The sequence below is a fragment of the Geotrypetes seraphini genome, chromosome 4 (genome assembly GCF_902459505.1).
Source record: "Geotrypetes seraphini chromosome 4, aGeoSer1.1, whole genome shotgun sequence".
NCBI classification, from domain to species: Eukaryota; Metazoa; Chordata; class Amphibia; order Gymnophiona; family Dermophiidae; genus Geotrypetes; species Geotrypetes seraphini.
Genome location: NC_047087.1, coordinates 305,508,777 through 305,527,736, shown reverse-complemented (window position 1 = coordinate 305,527,736; position 18,960 = coordinate 305,508,777). Strand labels below are relative to the sequence as shown.

At 45.9% G+C, this 18,960-nt stretch overlaps 1 protein-coding gene across 7 annotated transcripts in view; it reads right to left on the bottom strand.

The window, feature by feature from the left end:
• Positions 1 to 18,960, bottom strand: part of RBM20 (RNA binding motif protein 20) — a 225,321-nt gene that overhangs the window by 26,852 nt on the left and 179,509 nt on the right. For 6 of the 7 annotated variants that reach the window (XM_033943604.1, XM_033943605.1, XM_033943607.1 and 3 more), the window contains 3 exons: positions 16,552 to 17,272; positions 13,470 to 13,574; positions 2,384 to 3,038 (listed from right to left, as the gene is read on the bottom strand). In XM_033943604.1, the coding sequence (XP_033799495.1) occupies positions 2,384 to 3,038; positions 13,470 to 13,574; positions 16,552 to 17,272 (1,481 nt within the window). The remainder of the gene's footprint in view (positions 1 to 2,383; positions 3,039 to 13,469; positions 13,575 to 16,551; positions 17,273 to 18,960) is intronic. The other variant, XM_033943609.1, reaches the window with a different exon arrangement.

Below are 18,960 nucleotides of genomic sequence, written 5' to 3'. Positions count from 1 at the left end.
TAGTGTTGATTGGACGTTTACACATTATGTGTGGGTATAGTTACTGAATTCATAGGGGTCAATATTCAAAAGGAGAGACTCTTGCTGAATATCTCTGCTAAACAGCAATTCTGGCACTAGGTTAGAGGCAGTCCGGAGCTGAGCCAGCATTTACTTAGCCAGTTTGTGGCGATTTTCAGTCCACTAACCAGCTAAGCTAGTCTGTAAAGTTTGGACAGCAAAAAGGCTGTCCTAACTTTATGCAATGAGCTAATCAGGCACTGGTCTGAATATCAGCCGGTGCCCAGCTAACTTCCAGGTCAGCGCACATACCCAGATATTCAATGCCAGGAGCCACGCATGCCCCAGTATTGAACATCCTGGGTAATTCAGCCCATAGCTGTGAGAGGCCTACAAGCCACTTACCACCACGGTCTGAATTTTGCCTTCATAGTTGACAAAGCAATCCCATCATATTAGCCAAATTAATGCTTGAAAGCAATGAACTCTCCTTTTATCAATGTAATTAAAAGAGTTGTAGAAATCCTATAACCAAACGTGTTCACCTTTGTCTTTCCCATTCACTGATGTACGCTGGGTTTTACTAAACCATGTAAGAGCTTCTTTCCGTGGGCTGGAGAGGTAAATGCTCCAACGCTCATAGGTACTGAATGAGTGTTGGAGCATTTCGCTCACCAGCCTGCAGTTTAGAAAAAGGAGCCCATAACAATCAACTGGCTTCAGATAAAAATCTCTAGCAATGTGTGCTGAAAGATTCACAAATGCCCTCACTTTCTATGAACTTGAATCATCTATGAATCATCATAACTCCAATCCTAAAAGACCCTAAAGGAGCAACGGACGAACCATCCAACTATAGACCCATAGCCTCAATCCCACTTTATGTCAAACTAATGGAAGGCCTTGTAGCTAAAGCCCTAAACGTATACCTAGAAAACCACAACTTACTCTACTCCACACAGTCTGGCTTCAGAACCAACTACAGCACTGAGACCCTACTAGGAACACTCATGGACATCGCGAGACAACACCTCTGCACAGGCAAGAAAATGATGATCATACAACTAGACCTCTCCGCAGCCTTTGATCCAGTAGACCATGACATCCTCCTACAAACTCTAGACTCAATAGGAATTACAGGAAAAGTACTAACATGGTTTAAAGGATTCCTACAATCCAGAACCTATAGAGTCAAAACAAACAAAGAAAAATCAGAACCATGGTCCAACCCATGTGGAGTGCCACAAGTATCACCCCTGTCTCCCACACTCTTCAACCTATACATTGCCTCCCTAAGCTCCTACCTAGACAAACTAAGCATTACCTCCTACAGCTACGCAGATGATATCACTATACTCCTCCCCTTCGACCAACTTGAGCCCTCCATGACAGGCACAATACACGGAACACTTGAAACAGTAGCAACATGGATGAAAGAATACAAACTAAAACTTAATCCGGACAAAACAAACTTCATCCTCCTTGAAAACAGCAAAACTCCAACCTTGACTAACCTAGTAATAATCTCGGTCTCATACCCCATTCAACCCACACTAAAACTCCTCGAAGTGCTGATAGACAGAGGCTGTACCATGCAACCACAAATCAACAAAATAATAAAAACATCATTCGCCACTATGAGAAACCTAAGACAAGTTCAAAAATTCTTTTACAGAAAACAATTCCAACTCGTGGTTCAATCACTAATCATAGGCATAATAGACTACTGCAACATACTATATCTCCCCTGCCCAGCAACAACGCTGAAACAACTTTAAACAATACAAAACACAGCCCTAAGACTTATCTATTCTTTGAAAAAATACGACCACATCACAGAGGCATACCACGACTCACACTGGCTCCCAATACAATACAGAGTACACTTCAAATTCCATTGCCTACTATTCAAAGCTATAAACGGAAACAGCCCTACCTACTGGAACAATTGACTAACTCATTCCACCTCAAACAGACACAGGAAAACCCACACAATATTCACACACACGCCAATCAAAAATGTCAAACGAAGAAAAATGTATGACAACTTGCCACCAGAGCAGCAAAACTGGACCGCCAACTCACCAATCTGCTAACTTCGACCACAGACTACAAAACCTTCAAAAAAGAAACAAAAATCCTACTCTTCAAAAAATACATAAAACCTATATAACACTACCAATAATGCTCCAAATTCCTCCTGCATTACCAAATACTCCTTAGCAAATTAGAAAATGTTCAAACTATTCCTTGAACTGAAAGGTAAAGGCAGAATAGAAATCACTAATGTAATGTAATGTAACTTGTGACTCTCAAGACATAATTATTGATAATATCAAAGATCTTCTGTTCCACCTATAAGACAAATCTGAACAGTACTTACTCTGAGGTAGAACCTCTTGGCAATCTTTAATTTCATGGCTTTCTTCTTTGGTTGTGCTTTCTTTTTCTGTGTACATTGTTTCTGAACCACAATCCTCTTGTGAAACCATCTGTTTGCAATCATCCGGTTGACTTGAATGTTGAATACTGTTTTCAGGAGGATCACCAACAGGGAGACAGAAATCCTCCTGTTTTAAGTGCGTATCAGAGCTTTCAGCTAGCTTTCCCTCTTTACTGTGGTTGCTAGAAGCTAAACAACGCAAGACATCTTGAAGTTCATCTGGCTTATCTTCAGCATCCAGGATTAAATTGATTTTATCTGTAACTGTATCGGAACAGCTGCAAGAAGAAGTTACATTTTCTAATATTGGTCTGAGGCTTATTTCTTCACATTCTTCTTTGATAGATTTGGCACTGTCCGTGTTTAGCTGGCTACGCTTATCTTCCATCTGCAGTATGCCAGCTACCTGAAGACATGTTTCCAAACACATATGACTGTCCTGTGGTTCCACTGGAACAATTTCTTCAAGTTCTGTTATGTCAGGTTCTATTATAAAATCTTCTTCACCCACCTCATCCACAGTGACAAGTTCTTCCATATTAGAAGGATACCAAGCCTCACCCTCAACTTCACTTCCACTTTCCCATTCTTGTTCCTGAAGGACAACATTGTGAACAAAAAGTTATTGTTTATTACATACATCATAGAATCAATATTCAAAATCAATTAAGCAGTCGGCAACAGGTCCCAACTGCGTATGTGGCTTTGCTGAATTTTGTAGCTGGTATGACAAATACTGACTAATAGTCAAATGAAGTTAGACATTCCCCAACAGTTGGTGAATATATAACTCCATTTTCTGTAGATTTTTGGCACTTATATGCAATGTTCCCTCTAAGCTGTCACATTTTCAATAATGAGGGTCAGGCAAGCTCTGCAGGACTCCAGGGAACCTGCTTATCCCTAGTGATTTGAAAATATGATATTGAAACACTACCTACCACTGGTAGCAATGCAGTTGGAAGTCTCCCACTTACCTTAGAGAGAACAGTAGTGGGTTAAAAATTTATCTGAACAGCTTAATATTAACTGTATAGGAAGGGGATGAGTTTGGGGCTGAGTTAAGAACAGGTGTACAAATTATCTGGTAATATTCAGCTGCTATCTGAATAATTTGTGTGTGTGAATCCCCCATTTTAGAGAGAACATAGAAATAGGAACTGGATATGTCAAGACCAGGACATGCACAATTCCACTAGCATTTTAGAAACGGATCTCCTGATGTTGAGCCTTTTCTAAAATATATACAGCAATGCATGTGTTTGTTGCAGCTGTGTGTGGTGGAAGCAAACATTTCACATTTGACACTGTGGGAAACATCAATGGAGCAAATTTAGACCACCAATGTTTTAGATGGTAGGCCCTTTAGGGCAGGGGTGTCCATTGTCGGTCCTCGAGGGCCGCAATCCAGTCGGGTTTTCAGGATTTCCCCAATGAATATGCATGAGATCTATTAGCATACAATGAAAGCAGTGCATGCAAATAGACCTCATGTATATTCATTGGGGAAATCCTGAAAATCCGACTGGACTGCGGCCCTCGAGGACCGACATTGGACACCCCTGCTTTAGGGGGTTGGGGCCATGGGGGTAAACTAAACTAAAACTTAGTTTTATAGACCAAGTCATCAACCAAAAGGTGCTCGACTCAGTTAACAATAATGTAATACATAATACATAAACTTGACAAGGAAAAGTAGACTGAAATAGTTAATTTCCAAAATGTTTAGCAAACAAAAAAGTTTTCAGAACTTTTCAGAATAAAGCAAAAGAACCTAAACTTCATAATGTAGTGGGGAGGTTTAGATCAAAGGGGGAGAGAAAGAGTAAACATGCTGGACGGAAGTAGGAAAGAAAGAGGACATGGTGGATGGAAGAGGGAGAGAAAAAGGACGTTCTGGATTGAAAGGAAGTCAGAAAGTGATCATAACCTCAATGAACATAAGAACATAACAATTGCCGCTGCTGGGTCAGACCAGCGGTCCATCGTGCCCAGCAGTCCGCTCACGCGGCGGCCCCTAGGTCAAAGGACCAGTGCCATAACTGAGACTAGCCCTACTGCGTACGTTCCGGTTTAGCAGGAACTTGTCTAACTTGGTCTTGAATCCCTGGAGGGTGTTTTCCCCTGTAACAGCCTCCCGAAGAGCGTTCCAGTTTTCTACCACTCTCTGGGTGAAGAAAAACTTCCTTATGTTTGTACGGAATCCATCCCCTTTTAACTTTAGAGAGTGTTCTCTCGTTCTCTCTACCTTAGAGAAAGTGAACAACCTGTCTTTATCTACTAAATCTATTCCCTTTATTATCTTAAATGCTTCGATCATGTCCCCTCTCAGTCTCCTCTTTTCAAGGGAGAAGAGGCCCAGTTTCTCTAATCTCTCACTGTACGGCAACTCCTCCAGCCCCTTATCCATTTTAGTCGCTCTTCTCTGGACCCTTTCGAGTAGTGCTATGTCCTTCTTCATGTACGGCGACCAATGCTGGACACAGTATTCCAGGTGGGGGCGTACCATGGCCCTCTACAGCGGCATGGTAACCTTCTCCGATCTGTTTGTGATCCCCCTTCTTAATAATTCCTAGTATTCTCGTTGCTCTTTTCGCCACCACTGCGCATTGCGCGGATGGCTTCATTGACTTGTCTATCAGTACTCCCAAGTCTCTTTCCTGGGGGTCTCTCCGAGTACTGCACCAGACATCCTGTATTCATGTATATGATTGTTGTTACCGACATGCATCACCTTACACTTATCCATGTTAAAACTCATTTGCCATGTCGCGGCCCATTTCTCGAGCGTATTTATGTCACGTTGCAGGTCTTCGCAATCCCCCTGCGACTTCACTACTCTGAATAACTTCGTATCATCTGCTAATTTAATCACCTCACTCGTCTTACCAATTTCTAGGTCATTTATAAATATGTTGAAGAGCACGGGTCCAAGCACTGAACCCTGTGGCACTCCACTCGTGATGTTTTTCCAGTCCGAGTATTGTCCATTCACCCTCACTCTGTTTCCTACCCACCAGCTAGTTTTTAATCCATGCATTTCACCCTCGATTCCATGGCTCGCAATTTTCCAAAGTAGTTGTTCATGCGGAACCTTGTCGAACGCCTTCTGAAAATCCAAATATACAAGTTCGACCGGGCAGCACAGTTACTTACCGTAACAGGTGTTATCCAGGGACAGCAGGCAGATATTCTTTATGCATGGGTGACGTCACCGACGGAGCCCCGGTACGGACCTTTTTAACTAGAAAGTTCTAGTTGGCTGCACCGCGCATGCGCGAGTGCCTTCCCGCCCGACGGAGGAGTGCGTGGTCCCCAGTTAAGATAAGCCAGCTAAGAAGCCAACCCGGGGAGGCGGGTGGGACGTAAGAATATCTGCCTGCTGTCCCTGGATAACACCTGTTACGGTAAGTAACTGTGCTTTATCCCAGGACAAGCAGGCAGCATATTCTTTACGCATGGGTGACCTCCAAGCTAACAGAGGGGGAGGAGGGATGGTTGGCCATTAGGAAAATAAATTTCGTAACACAGATTGGCCGAAGTGTCCATCCCGTCTGGAGAAGGCATCCACAGACAGTAGTGAGTAGTGAACGTGTGAACTGAGGACCAAGTGGCAGCCTTGCAGATTTCCTCGATGGGCGTGGAACGGAGGAAAGCCACAGAAGCAGCCATAGCTCTGACCCTGTGGGCCGTGACAGCACCTTCCAGTGAGAGACCGGCCCGAGCATAACAGAACGCAATACAGGCAGCAAGCCAGTTGGAAAGCGTCCGTTTAGAGACAGGACGACCTAGACGGTTAGGATCGAAGGTCAGAAAGAGCTGAGGAGACGAGCGGTGAGCCCTGGTACGGTCAAGGTAGTATGCCAGGGCACGCTTACAATCCAGCGTGTGCAATGCCTGTTCCCCAGGATGAGAATGGGGTTTAGGGAAAAAGACCGGCAACACAATGGACTGGTTGAGGTGAAAAGCCGAGACCACCTTGGGAAGGAATTTAGGATGGGTACGCAGAACCACCTTGTCATGGTGAAAAACAGTGAACGGTGGATCGGCGACCAGTGCATGCATCTCACTAACCCTCCTGGCAGAGGTGATGGCAATGAGGAAAAGCACCTTCCACGTTAGAAGATTGAGCGAAGTTGTGGCAAGAGGCTCAAAAGGGGGTTTCATGAGGGCTGATAAAACCACATTCAGGTCCCAGACGACAGGAGGAGGCTTCAGAGGTGGTTTGACATTGAAGAGGCCTCTCATGAAGCGGGAAACCAGTGGATGAGCCGTGAGAGGTTTTCCGAGGATAGGCTCATGAAACGCAGTGATGGCACTGAGGTGGACTCTGATTGAGGTAGACTTGAGGCCAGCGTCGGACAGAGAGAGCAAATAGTCCAGTACAGTTTCCACCGCTAATGAGGTGGGATCGTGATGATGCAGCAGACACCAAGAGGAGAACCTGGTCCACTTCTGATGGTAACATTGGAGGGTGGCCGGTTTCCTGGAGGCATCCAAAATGCGACGGACAGGCTGAGACAGATTCTCTGGAGAGGTCAGCCCGAGAGAAACCAAGCTGTCAGGTGGAGCGAAGACAAATTGGGATCCAGTAGAGACTGACGTTGCTGCGTAAGTAGAGTAGGGAACACAGGAAGAGGAATGGGCTCCCTGGAGCTGAGCTGAAGCAGTAGGGAGAACCAGTGTTGGCGAGGCCACCGAGGAGCGATGAGAATCATGGTGGCCCTGTCCCTGCGGAGTTTGGCTAACGTCCGTAACATCAGAGGTAGTGGAGGAAAGGCATAGAGGAACCGATCCGTCCAGTCGAGCAGGAATGCATCTGGGGTCAGACGATGAGGAGAGAAGAGTCTGGAACAGAACGGGGCAGTTGATGGTTATGAGGCGCTGCAAAGAGGTCCACCTGCGAAGTGCCCCAGCGAGCAAAGATGGAGTGGAGTGTTGAAGGGTCCAGAGTCTATTCGTGAGGTTGAAGGATGCGGCTGAGATTGTCGGCCAGGGAGTTCTGTTCGCCCTGGATATAGACAGCCTTGAGGAAGAGATTGCGGGCCGTGGCCCAGGTCCAGATGCGGAGAGCCTCCTGACAAAGGAGGCGAGATCCGGTGCCGCCCTGCTTGTTTATGTAGTACAGGGCGACTTGATTGTCTGTGCACAGGAGAAGAACCTGAGGGTAGAGAAGGTGCTGGAAGGCTTTGAGAGCATAGAACATGGCTCTGAGTTCTAGGAAATTGATGTGATGTTGACGCTCCTGAGGGGTCCAGAGTCCCTGGGTGCGTAGATCTCCTAGGTGAGCTCCCCACGCATAGGGGGAGGCATCCGTGGTTATGATCATGGAGTGAGGGGGTAGATGAAAGAGTAGACCCCTGGAAAGATTGGAGGAGTTCAACCACCATTGAAGAGATTGCTGAAGAGACGATGTCACAGAGATGGGATGCGAAAGAAGATCCGTGGTCTGCGACCATTGGTTGGCAAGAGTCCATTGAGGTGTCCTGAGGTGGAGTCATGCCAGAGGAAGCACATGGACCGTGGAGGCCATGTGGCCCAGGAGGACCATCATCTGTCGGGCAGGAATGGAGTGATGAAGGAGCACCTGATGACAGAGGTGGAGCAGGGTCCGTTGACGATCGGAGGGGAGAAACGCCCTCATTAGTGTGGTGTCGAGAACTGCTCCAATGAACTGAAGTCGCTGTGTAGGAAGCAGATGCGACTTGGGGTAGTTGATCTCGAACCCAAGGAGATGAAGGAGCGAGATGGTGTGATGAGTGGCTTGTAGCACAAGCGGCGACGTAGGAGCTTTCACCAACCAATCGTCCAAGTAGGGGAACACCTGGAGGTTGTGAGACCTGAGGAAGGCCGCCACCACAATAAGGCACTTGGTGAACACCCTGGGCGATGAAGCGAGGCTAAAAGGTAGCACTTTGTACTGATAGTGACGGTGCTGTAACTGAAACAGGAGGTAGCGACGTGAAGTCGGATTGATTGGGATGTGAGTGTAGGCCTCTTTGAGGTCCAGGGAACATAGCCAGTCGTGTTGAGAGAGAAGAGGGTACAGCGTGGCAAGGGAGAGCATTCTGAACTTCTCCTTGACCAGACACTTGTTGAGGTCCCTGAGATTGAGGATGGGACGAAGGTCTCCTGTCTTCTTGGGAACCAGGAAGTAGCAGGAGTAGAATCCCTGACCTCGTTGGGCCGGAGGCACCTCTTCGATGGCATTGAGAAGAAGGAGGGATTGGACCTCCCTCAGGAGGAGGAGGGTCTGGGGGGAGTGAGAAGCAGACTCTACGGGAGGATTGTTTGGTGGAAGAGTCTGGAAGTTGAGAGAGTAGCCGTGGCGGATGATGTTGAGGACCCATTGGTCTGATGTGATGACCTCCCAACGGCTGAGGAAGATTTGTAGACGTCCTCCGATAGGTTGAGGAAGAGGCAACGTGGGAGGAAGACTGGCTATGCCCTGGAGAGAGGAGTCAAAAGGGCTGAGAGGGTTTCGAAGGAGGGAGAGGCTTGGCAGGTTGACTAGACTGAGAACGAGCCTGAGTGTGTTGATGTTGTTGACGGGGCCGCCGAGGTTGCTGTGAAGGCGGATTGAGGGGTCTGGCAGAGAACCTGCACTGATACGAGGACTGTGGTCTGTAAGGACGAGTAGGTGGGGCCTTTTTCTTAGGTTTAACAAGGGTGTCCCATCTGGTCTCATGGGCCGAGAGCTTCTGGGTGGTTGAGTCTAGGGACTCCCCAAAAAGTTCATCCCCAAGACAGGGAGCGTTGGCTAGGCGGTCTTGGTGGTTGATGTCCAAATCAGATACCCTCAACAAAGCCAGGCGGCGCATGGCAACGGCCATGGCAGATGCACGGGAGGTGAGCTCAAAGGAATCATAAATAGAGCGCACCATAAATTTCCGCAGTTGAAGAAGGCTGGAAATTTGCTGCTGGAAGAGCGGAACTTTGCGTTCCGGAATATATTTTTGAAGGGCGGACAGTTGTTGTACCAGATGTTTCATGTAAAATGAGAAATGAAATGTGTAATTGTTCGCCCTGTTGGCCAGCATTGAGTTTTGATAAAGGCGCTTGCCAAACTTGTCCATCGTCTTGCCTTCTCTGCCAGGAGGGTTGGAGGCATAAACACTGGAGCCCTGAGTTTTCTTCAAGGTAGACTCAACCAGGAGAGACTCATGGGGCAGCTGAGGTTTGTCAAAACCCGGGATTGGGATGACCCTGTAAAGGCTATCCAGCTTACGGGGGGCCCCGGGGACGGTGAGTGGATTCTCCCAGTTCTTATAAAAAGTTTCCCGCAGTATGTCATGGACGGGTAACTTGAGAAACTCCTTGGGAGGCTGTTCAAAATCCAAGGCCTCCAGAAAGGCCTGGGATTTTTTGGAGTCAGACTCTAGGGGGATAGAGAGAGCCGCTGACATCTCCCTGAGGAACCTTGAGAAGGAGGATTGCTCAGGCTTAGAAGTGGTATCGGGCGCTGAGGGCTCCTCGTCCGATGATGATGCGTCCTCCTCGGTACCGGGAAGGGAGTCTTCCCATAGGTCCGGGTCCCTGACATCAGTGTGCGCATGTCGAGATATCGGGGTGGAAGGCTCAGTATGGTGGGTCTTAGACAGAGACTTGCCAGAGTGCACCGAGACATTACCGGGAGAGGAAGATCGGTGCTGGTCTCGGTCCCGGGAAGAACGGTGCCGGTCTCGGTCCGGGGAGCACCGGTGCCCCGCCTGGTACCAAGGAGGATTGGCATTAGTGTGGGTATGACCCACGGGGTGGGCAGGAAGGTGTTCAGCCGAGAGAATCGGCATGGAAGAGTTAAGGGGCACCGATGGGGTGGATACCAGTTGGACGGCACAAGGCTCGGGCCGGTCTGGTACTGAAAGGAGCGGTGGCAGGAGGGTCGGTAACAGGTGCTGGAGTTGTTGCTGCAGCTGTTCCTGTAATTTGTCTTGGAGGATGGTCGCGATGCGGTCATCCAGGGGTTGCACCGGAACCGCTTTTTTCTGCTTCGGTTCCTTAAGTGCTGCTCCATGCCCCGGCGATGAGGAGGCCGATGACGAGGCACTCACCGAGATCGGGGCGGAGCGTTTCCGGGGTCGGCATGAAGCCGGTAGGGCCGGTGTCGCCACTGTGGCCGGAGGGCGCTCAAGGGAGGTGGAAGGCTTCTTAGCCGGCTTACCTGGCGCCAGCAACGCCGATGAAGGATCGGGCGTCATCGAAGTGGTGGGTGCCGATTTTGGCGGTACCGTAGTCGACGGAATCGGCTCCATAGCAGATGCGGTGCCGAAGAGGATGTTCTGCTGGCTTTATCGATTTTTGAGAGTACGTTTTTAAGAGTGGCACAGCGGGTGCAGGAGTCCGCCCGATGCTCAGGACCCAAACACTGTAGGCACCAATTGTGTGGGTCAGTGAGTGAGATCGGGCGTGCACACCGCTGGCACTTCTTAAAACCCGGCTGCGGGGGCATGAATGGAAACACGGCCTCCGCAAAATCAAACCCGGAGGCCTGTATGGTGACAACAGGCCCCGCTGGGGCTGAATCGAAAACAAAGTAAAAAAAGCAAAAAAAAATTTTTTTTTTTTTTTGAGAAATGAAATAAGAAAAAACCCGAAGGGCAAAAGAGAAAAAATAGGAGAAAAACGCGAACGGGAAGGCAAAAAAGTTAGATTCAACGGTCGTTGAGATACACGCGTCTTCTTCGCTCCGCGGAAACGAAGAAACTGGGGACCACGCACTCCTCCGTCGGGCGTGAAGGCACTCGCGCATGCGCGGTGCGGCCAACTAGAACTTTCTAGTTAGAAAGGTCCGTACCGGGGCTCCGTCGGTGACGTCACCCATGCGTAAAGAATATGCTGCCTGCTTGTCCTGGGATAACACCCTTTTCTATCTGCCTGTTTACTCTCTCAAAGAAGTGCAGCAAGTTTGTCAAGCAAAATCTTCCTTTGCTGAAGCCGTGCTGGCTCATCAGATCGTGTCTGTCAAGGTGATTAATGATGCAGTCTTTTATCAGCACCTCTGCCCTCTTTCTGGGTACCGAGGTCAGACTCACCGGAAGGAGGAAGAGAAAGGGGAAGATGCCAGATGGAAGGAGGGAGAGAAAAGGATCAGATACTGAATGGAAGAGGGAAGAGAAAGAGGACCGGAGAAAATATTTCTTCACACAACGTGTAATTAAACTCTGGAATTAATTGCCAAAGAATGTGGTGAAATCAGCATAGCAGGGTTTAAAAAAGGTTTGGATAATTTCCTAAAAGGGAAGTCCATAGGCCATTATTGAGATGGCTTCGGGAAATTCACTGCTTATTCCTAGGATAAGCAGCATAAAATCTGTTTTACTGCTTGGGATCAAGCTAGGTACTTGGGACCTGGGTTGGCAGCTGTTGGAAACAGGATGCTGAGCTTGAAGGACCTTCAGTCTGTCCCAGTATGGCAGTTCTTATGACACACATTGTATGGAAAGGGAATAGAAAAAATGGGAGGGTAGACAATAAGGACACTGATGGAAGGGGAGAGAGAAAGAGGACACACTGGATGGAAGGGGAGAGAAAGAAGATACATGCTGGATGGAAGGAGGAAAGAGAGGCCACACTGGAATGAAGGGAGAAGGAAAGAGGATACGCACTGGATGAAATGGGAAAAGAAAGAGGGCACACCCTGAATGGAAGGGTAGATGAAGGGGGCAAACACTAGATGAAAGGGGGAGATAAAAGGGCAGATGCTGAATAGAAGGAGGAGAAAGAAGACAGAGTTAGTGAGACTGGGGAAAAAGAGGAAGTGGAATAGGAGAGCTAGGGTGAGGCAACAACCTGGAAAGCTGTAGGCAGACACAGACAAAAGAGGAAAATTGAAGACTGGAGAGTAAGAAAGAATTAAATCTGGACAGAGGCAGAAATAAATGGAAGAACGCTAAAAGGAAAAGGAGAAAAAAAGAAAGAAAATCCTGATAAGAGACCTACAAGAAGACGAGGAAAACATAAATCAGAGATTGGGAAAGAAAATTGCCAGACAAGAAAGGTAGAAAAAAATAAATTAAATTTTAATTTAGAAAAAGTAGTGTGGTAGCTTTGTTAATAAATGTATGATCATTATAAATAAAACAAATGGAGAGAAGGTGATATCTTAATGGACTAACATTGGCTCTCTTTTACAAAGCTGCGCAGCCAAGTGCTGTGTGGCAAATGCTCTGATGCTCTTTCAATTCCTCTGGGTGTTGGAGCAGGAAATGTTTTTCTCATAGTATTTCAGCTGAAAGTTAAAAAGACTCAGAACATAAGAATAGCCTTACTGGTTCAGACCAATGGTTTCCTCTAGCCCAATAACCCATCTTTATGGTGGCCAACCTAAGATTCCTGTCAGCCCTTGGGGGATGGGAATAATACAGTATATATTTTTCTCTTTTATGCAGGAGTAGTTTCTGAGCTCCTTTGAGGCCTTTTTGTTGGTGGTTGCAGTTAATGTTTTGATGTTCCTTCCTGAGCTTGATTGCTACAGGTGCCTCCACTTCATTTTATTTAGTGAAGCTAAAGAGCTCGGTGAAGTGCAGCAGAGGCAAAAGGAAAAATCCGGAGTGGATTCCTTCTGCAAATGGCACGCGGCCATTGGGGCACTACCCATCTATCTAGAACAGGGGTGGTCAACGAGGGCCGGAATCCAGTCGGGTTTCCCTAACAAATCTGCATGAGATCTATTTGCATGCACGGCCTCCCATTGTATGCAAATGGATCTCGTGCATATTCATGGAGAAAATCCTAAAAAACCCAACTGGATTCCGGCCCTCGTTGCCCATCCCTGATCTAGAATGTTTCACCTATCTACTGGAAAAGAGCTTACCAGGGTAAGTACATAATCTCTTTTTCTCTCCGTTTTAGTTTTGAAAATAAATAAATAAAACCTGTAAGTGATTTGCAAATGGGTTTTCTTCGTCATTTTCTGGTAGCTGAAGACAAGGTTCAGTGAAAGACAAAGGCAAGAGACCTAATTCAGCTCTCTGCTTCTATGGTTTTCTAGTGTTTATGATGGGTTTATAGCTATAGGAAAATATACCCATTTCTTCTTTAAAATCTGAGGCTCAGAGTCTCCTGATTCTTTGGAGTGTTCAACAGCTGGTGATGGAGTGGTCTTCTCTTCGGTCTGCTCACATTTTCTGAGCTAAAAGAAATGCAGCAATACAGATGTTAGGATACGTACCATGGAAGCCCTAGGCAGAACAAAAAAAAACTATGTGCTGTAGTAGCTCAGATAATGAAATTATATAGATGCCATGTTGTTGCTCCACTTCAAAGCTCAGGGAAAAAAGTCAGCCAACAAGTAGCTTGTGGAATCGTTCTGCTAGAATAATCTAACACATAGGTTAGTACAGCCAAAGATTTTGATGTGCTCCTGGTTTTCCAGCCTCTTTCTCTATAGGAATGTCATGGCCCTCTGCTCTCAGATCATAGTTTAAAGGGGCTAATATCACTATAAAATAAACTCCCTCTTGTGACGCCCCTCCCAAACCAAGCTCCCCCAACTGTGCCCCCCTATCCATAACTCCACAATCTAAAGGCACTCCCTTCAGGCCTTGAACTCCTCTAAGGCCCCCTCCCCCCAGGGCAGGGGTAGGGAACTCCGGCCCTCGAGAGCCGTATTCCAGTCGGGTTTTCAGGATTTCCCCAATGAATAGGCATTGAAAGCAGTGCAAGCAAATAGATCTCATGCATATTCATTGGGGAAATCCTAAAAACCCGACTGGAATACGGCTCTTGAGGACCGGAGTTCCCTACCCCTGCCCCAGGGCCTAAATTTATAAAATCCCTGGTACCCAGTGGTGTAGACCATAAGGGGGTGCTCCGGGGGCCACTGCCTTGGGCCCCCATGGTCTGGGAACTTCTTCCCCTTTTGCAGCAGTAGAGTATAAAGTAGTAAAGGTCCAGAGAAGAGCGACAAATGGTAAAGGGGCTGGAGTTGTTGTCATTAGAGATTAGAGAAATTGGGCCTCTTCTCCCTTGAAAAGAGGAAACTAAGAGGGGCCATGATCGAAACATTCAAGATAATGAAGAGAATAAACTTAGTAGATAAAGACAGGTTGTTCACCCTCTCCAAGGTAGGGAGAACGGAGGGCACTCTCTAAAGTGAAAAGGGGATAGATTCCATACAAACGCAAGCGGTAGGTCGGGGTTGTTGCTAATGCCCTGTCCATTAACAAATGTGATTACATAGAGAAAAATACAGTGAAAACCTGAAGTGGCTTCAGTTCCTGAGGACACCTGTGTGGTGAAACGCAAGATTGTGTTGGGCTGGCTTGAACATTCTGTCAGTTGTTATTCAAGAGAGAACAAGATCTTATCATGAAAGCAGGAGTTTAATCCATGAAGCACCAATTTGGCTAGGACATTTTCAATAAAACACTGGACACTGTGGAACTGATTATCCAGGATTTTGGGGCAACAAGGGCATTTGCCTGGGTTGTCTGTTGAAATAGGTGTTTGTTTTAAGTCAGAGGGCGGTATATTTAATATATTTTTAATATTTATGAAAAAAGTAAGGTTGATTAATAAATTATTAATGTTGTGTATATATATGTATTAGTTTTTCTCTTCTAAGTGGATGTTATGCTGTCCATTAAAGAGGTATGGGGGAAGAGGCACGCGTGTGGCAGGAAGGGTCAGGGAAGGAGCGGATGGGGGGGGGGGGTGATGGGAAAGAAGGTAGGGTAGGGGCGTCATTGCCCTGGGCACCTCTCACTCTTGCTACACCACTGCATGGGGGAAGGGGGAAATGATGTCAAAAGGCAGAAGCTCCTCCAAGCCCCAACATACACCTATATACTCACTCACACAACTTCCACCCACTCTCCCCTACATACACACATCACACACCTACCCCTAATACACTTCCATATCCCCATCCCCAACACACCTCCACAGAGACACACCTATACTCTTAATTCAGAGACACACATTTTTAGTTTGCGATTACTTATTCCTTACTGTATCTGTGTTCTGTGTGTATGAAAAAGACATGGTTTTCTGTTAGCAGTGACTGTGCAGTATTGATCTGTTCTAACCTGGCTTGTTTAGTTTGACAATGGGTGTGTTCATGCTCACCACATTGTTTAAAATGCTGCCTTTTCCTAGGTGCACCCTTGTTGTGCAACTCATGGATTATTACTAAAACTCATTTCTTTATATAGAGGAGAGGGTATCAGAAAGGATCAGCCCCAGGTGTCAAATATACTAGGTACACCACTGGTCCAGGCAGGAGTCACTCCTACCTTTGCAAGCATTGTTATCAAAAATGATTGCTTAGGGACATGTATAGGCTGCAGGATATGCCGATTTAGGTTTTAAAACGCTTAGATAAGCTTCCCCATAGGCCGCGGCTTATCTAAGCATTTTAAAACCTAAAACAGCCTATACAATGGGGCGGCTGGGGTGGTCTATATATTCCTCCCCCCCCCCCCCCCCCCAGTAAATACCTTTACCGGCTGCCTCCTGCCTTGTCGCGGCCAGCGGTGCAGGGCAGAGGTATTCTTTTCAGCAACCAGCCGGCACCGCACTGCTTCCTCAATGCCTGCGTCAGTTCTCGCGAGACTTGCAAGTCCCACGAGAACTGGCGCAGGCATTGAGGAAGGAGCGCGGGGCCGGCTGGATGCTGTAAAGATCACTCCTGCCCTGCACCACTGGCCACGACGAGGCAGGAGGCAGCCGTCCAGGAGGGAGCTGCATGTACGAGGGACTCCACGGCTGATCTTCCAATGGGGCGGCTTATCTACAATGTCTTTAGATAGGCCGCCCCATATAAGGAAGCCGCACCCTCTGCAGGGGATTGTAAAACCCATGAATAGGCCATGGCCTATACATGGGGAAATACGGTATTAGTGACCTGGATTGACCACTGTGAGAATGGGCTACTGGGCTTGATGGACCATTGGTCTGACCCAGTAAGGCTATTCTTATGTTCTTATAACTTTGCCCCCTATCACATATTTAAAAAGGGATTACATTTAGCAAGAGACTATATATATATAGATACAACTGTTGATATGGAAATGGTTTGAATTATGGTTATTTTACAATTCTAGAATCCTTTTCTCCCCACATCAAGCTTTGTAATGTAATTTGAAACAGAAGAGACGCTATCATACCACAGTCTTCCTCTCAGCAGATTTCCTTTCTTTGCCATCATGCTTCCGCTCCTGTTCCTGTTCCGTCTTCTCCTCCTTTTCCTTCTCCATCTCTTCTTCACCTGGCTCCATTTTCTTGTCTTTCAATTTATCAACGTGCTTTTGCTGAGAGATTTCCAATGTTTTGCCAGTCTTTGGTTCTAAGGTGTCCTCCACGGCCGCATCCTCAGGCTGAGAACGTTTACTCTCTCTGACCCTTCCCTCCTCCTTTCTTTTTGATTTTAGAGGCGAATCATGCTTTTGCTTCTGATATTTATCTAATCTGGATTTGTATTCTTTTCTATAGTGTTCATCATCTCTACTTCTATATCCAGTCGATGAGTGAAGGGTTCCTGGTGAACTGTCTCTTAAATATTTTTCACGGCTTCCTCTGGATCCTTCAAGTCGGTCATCATGATTGTGCTTATCCAGTTGTCGTAGATAATGCTTTCTGTCATGTGTCCTTAGATCAGTTCTCTCTCTTATTTCTTCCTCATTATCCCTCCAAGGTGGTGGGTCTTTCTCTTCATCTGGTCTACAATAAGGAGAGTGATCCCAGGATTCCCTTCCATTGCCCCAGTCTGCTCTCGTTGTGCCCAGTGGACTATGGGAAGAGCTACAAGATGTAAAGCTTGCTGTGTGGGATCTCGGAGACAAGGTGCGGCTCACTGGACTTCGAGACCTCGTCCTTTCAGTTCGGTACCTGAGCCAGAGGAAAGCACATACTAAAAAAACACATATATATACATGTATACATGCAAATATGTAAATCAAAGCTCCCACAGAAAGTTAATGGGATCACCTTACTCAACCATCAATTTGAATTTATTATTTTAAACCACTGATATTTCCTCGCTAATATCTATAAATAACATTGGATCAATATTGAAAAGAACTATCTGATTTGATTTCAAGGGTTAACCAGATGGATCTGCAAATTTCCCATGCTGCCAATCACTTAACCTTCCTCCAAACATCTCACTATCTGGCCAGAAGTTATACAATTTAAAGTTAGGAAGGGTGTATCCGAGAACATTAAGATCCACTTCACAGCATCTTCTTCATGTCCCATCCCTACAAATTTTTAGTATCCGTAGGGCCTCTTCTTTTGCAATGATAGCCCCAACAATATGGAATTTGTTACCATTATATTTAAGGTCAGAACAGAATTTAGATAAATTCAAGGGTGGCCTTAAAAGCTTTTTATTTAAAGACACATAGGACTGTTAATTGGTCTATGGAACTTTTCTAGCTCATTTTCAACATAAAAATTCATTTCCGATGCAAAATTTATTTTTTCCCGTTCCCTATGATATTATCCTTAATTGTTTTCTCTTTCTTTTAAATTGTATTTCTCCCCACCATCCTATTGTTCCATGTAAGTACCGTAATGTAATGTCATTAAAAGTTTATTAACTGGTCCCCATTTAAAATTATTCAGCCTTTTAGTCAGCTAATATTACCTGGTTAACATGGACCATAAAAATAGCTGTCTTAAAGTTAACTGCATATCCAATGATCCAGCCAGCTAAGTTGGCTGAATATCCTTCTACACAGGCCCAGATTCTATAATTGACACTTCAAGTTAGGTGCTTAGAATGGCATGCCGAGCTGATCTAGGTGCTTAACTTAAGTATTTAAAAAGCTTAAGCAGTGTTCATAATTGGCAGTTAGAAACTTGTTATTGATGTTAATTGCACTTAATTGAATGGATGGTGCCTAACTTGGTAGGAGCCTACCACTTTGAGGTAGGTGCCTAGTCCAAGGCACCTACCAGAAAGTAGGCTTGGGTAGGGGGCAGATTGTGGGCATGCTTTACACGTAGGTGCCTGTTTTGGACTTAGGCACCGGTATTTAGGCATGAAAACCCCTGCAAGACTCTTTCAACTGAAAGGAAACTTCAGAGTAAGAGGACATAGGATAAAGTTAAGCAGTAATCTAAGGAAATACTTCTTTAAAGAAAGGGTGGCAGATGCGTGGAATAGTCTCCTGGTAGAGGTGGTGAAGACAAAGACTGTCTGAATTCAAGAAACATTGTATAAAGAATGACTGCACACTCGCTTTTTCCCCTCGACCCTGAAGAAAAATGTTGTTTGAAACATGCATGTTGGGAGAGGTGGTATTGATGAGTTTTTGAGAGCTAACCTCGAAGCTAAGTAGCTTATCAATAAGACCAATAAGAAAAAGACATTAAATAATGAAATGAAGTAAATTAAAATGATATACAATGAAGAATTAGTTATGAAATTAAGAATATGATTAGGAAAGTAAATGAATTTTAGTTATGATTTAATAAAACAATAAAGTGGACTGATGAAGACAAGAGATAGCTGGGCTTGATTTATGGTCCAGTTAAATCCGAAGGTCCATACAAATGAAAAAACAGTAAAA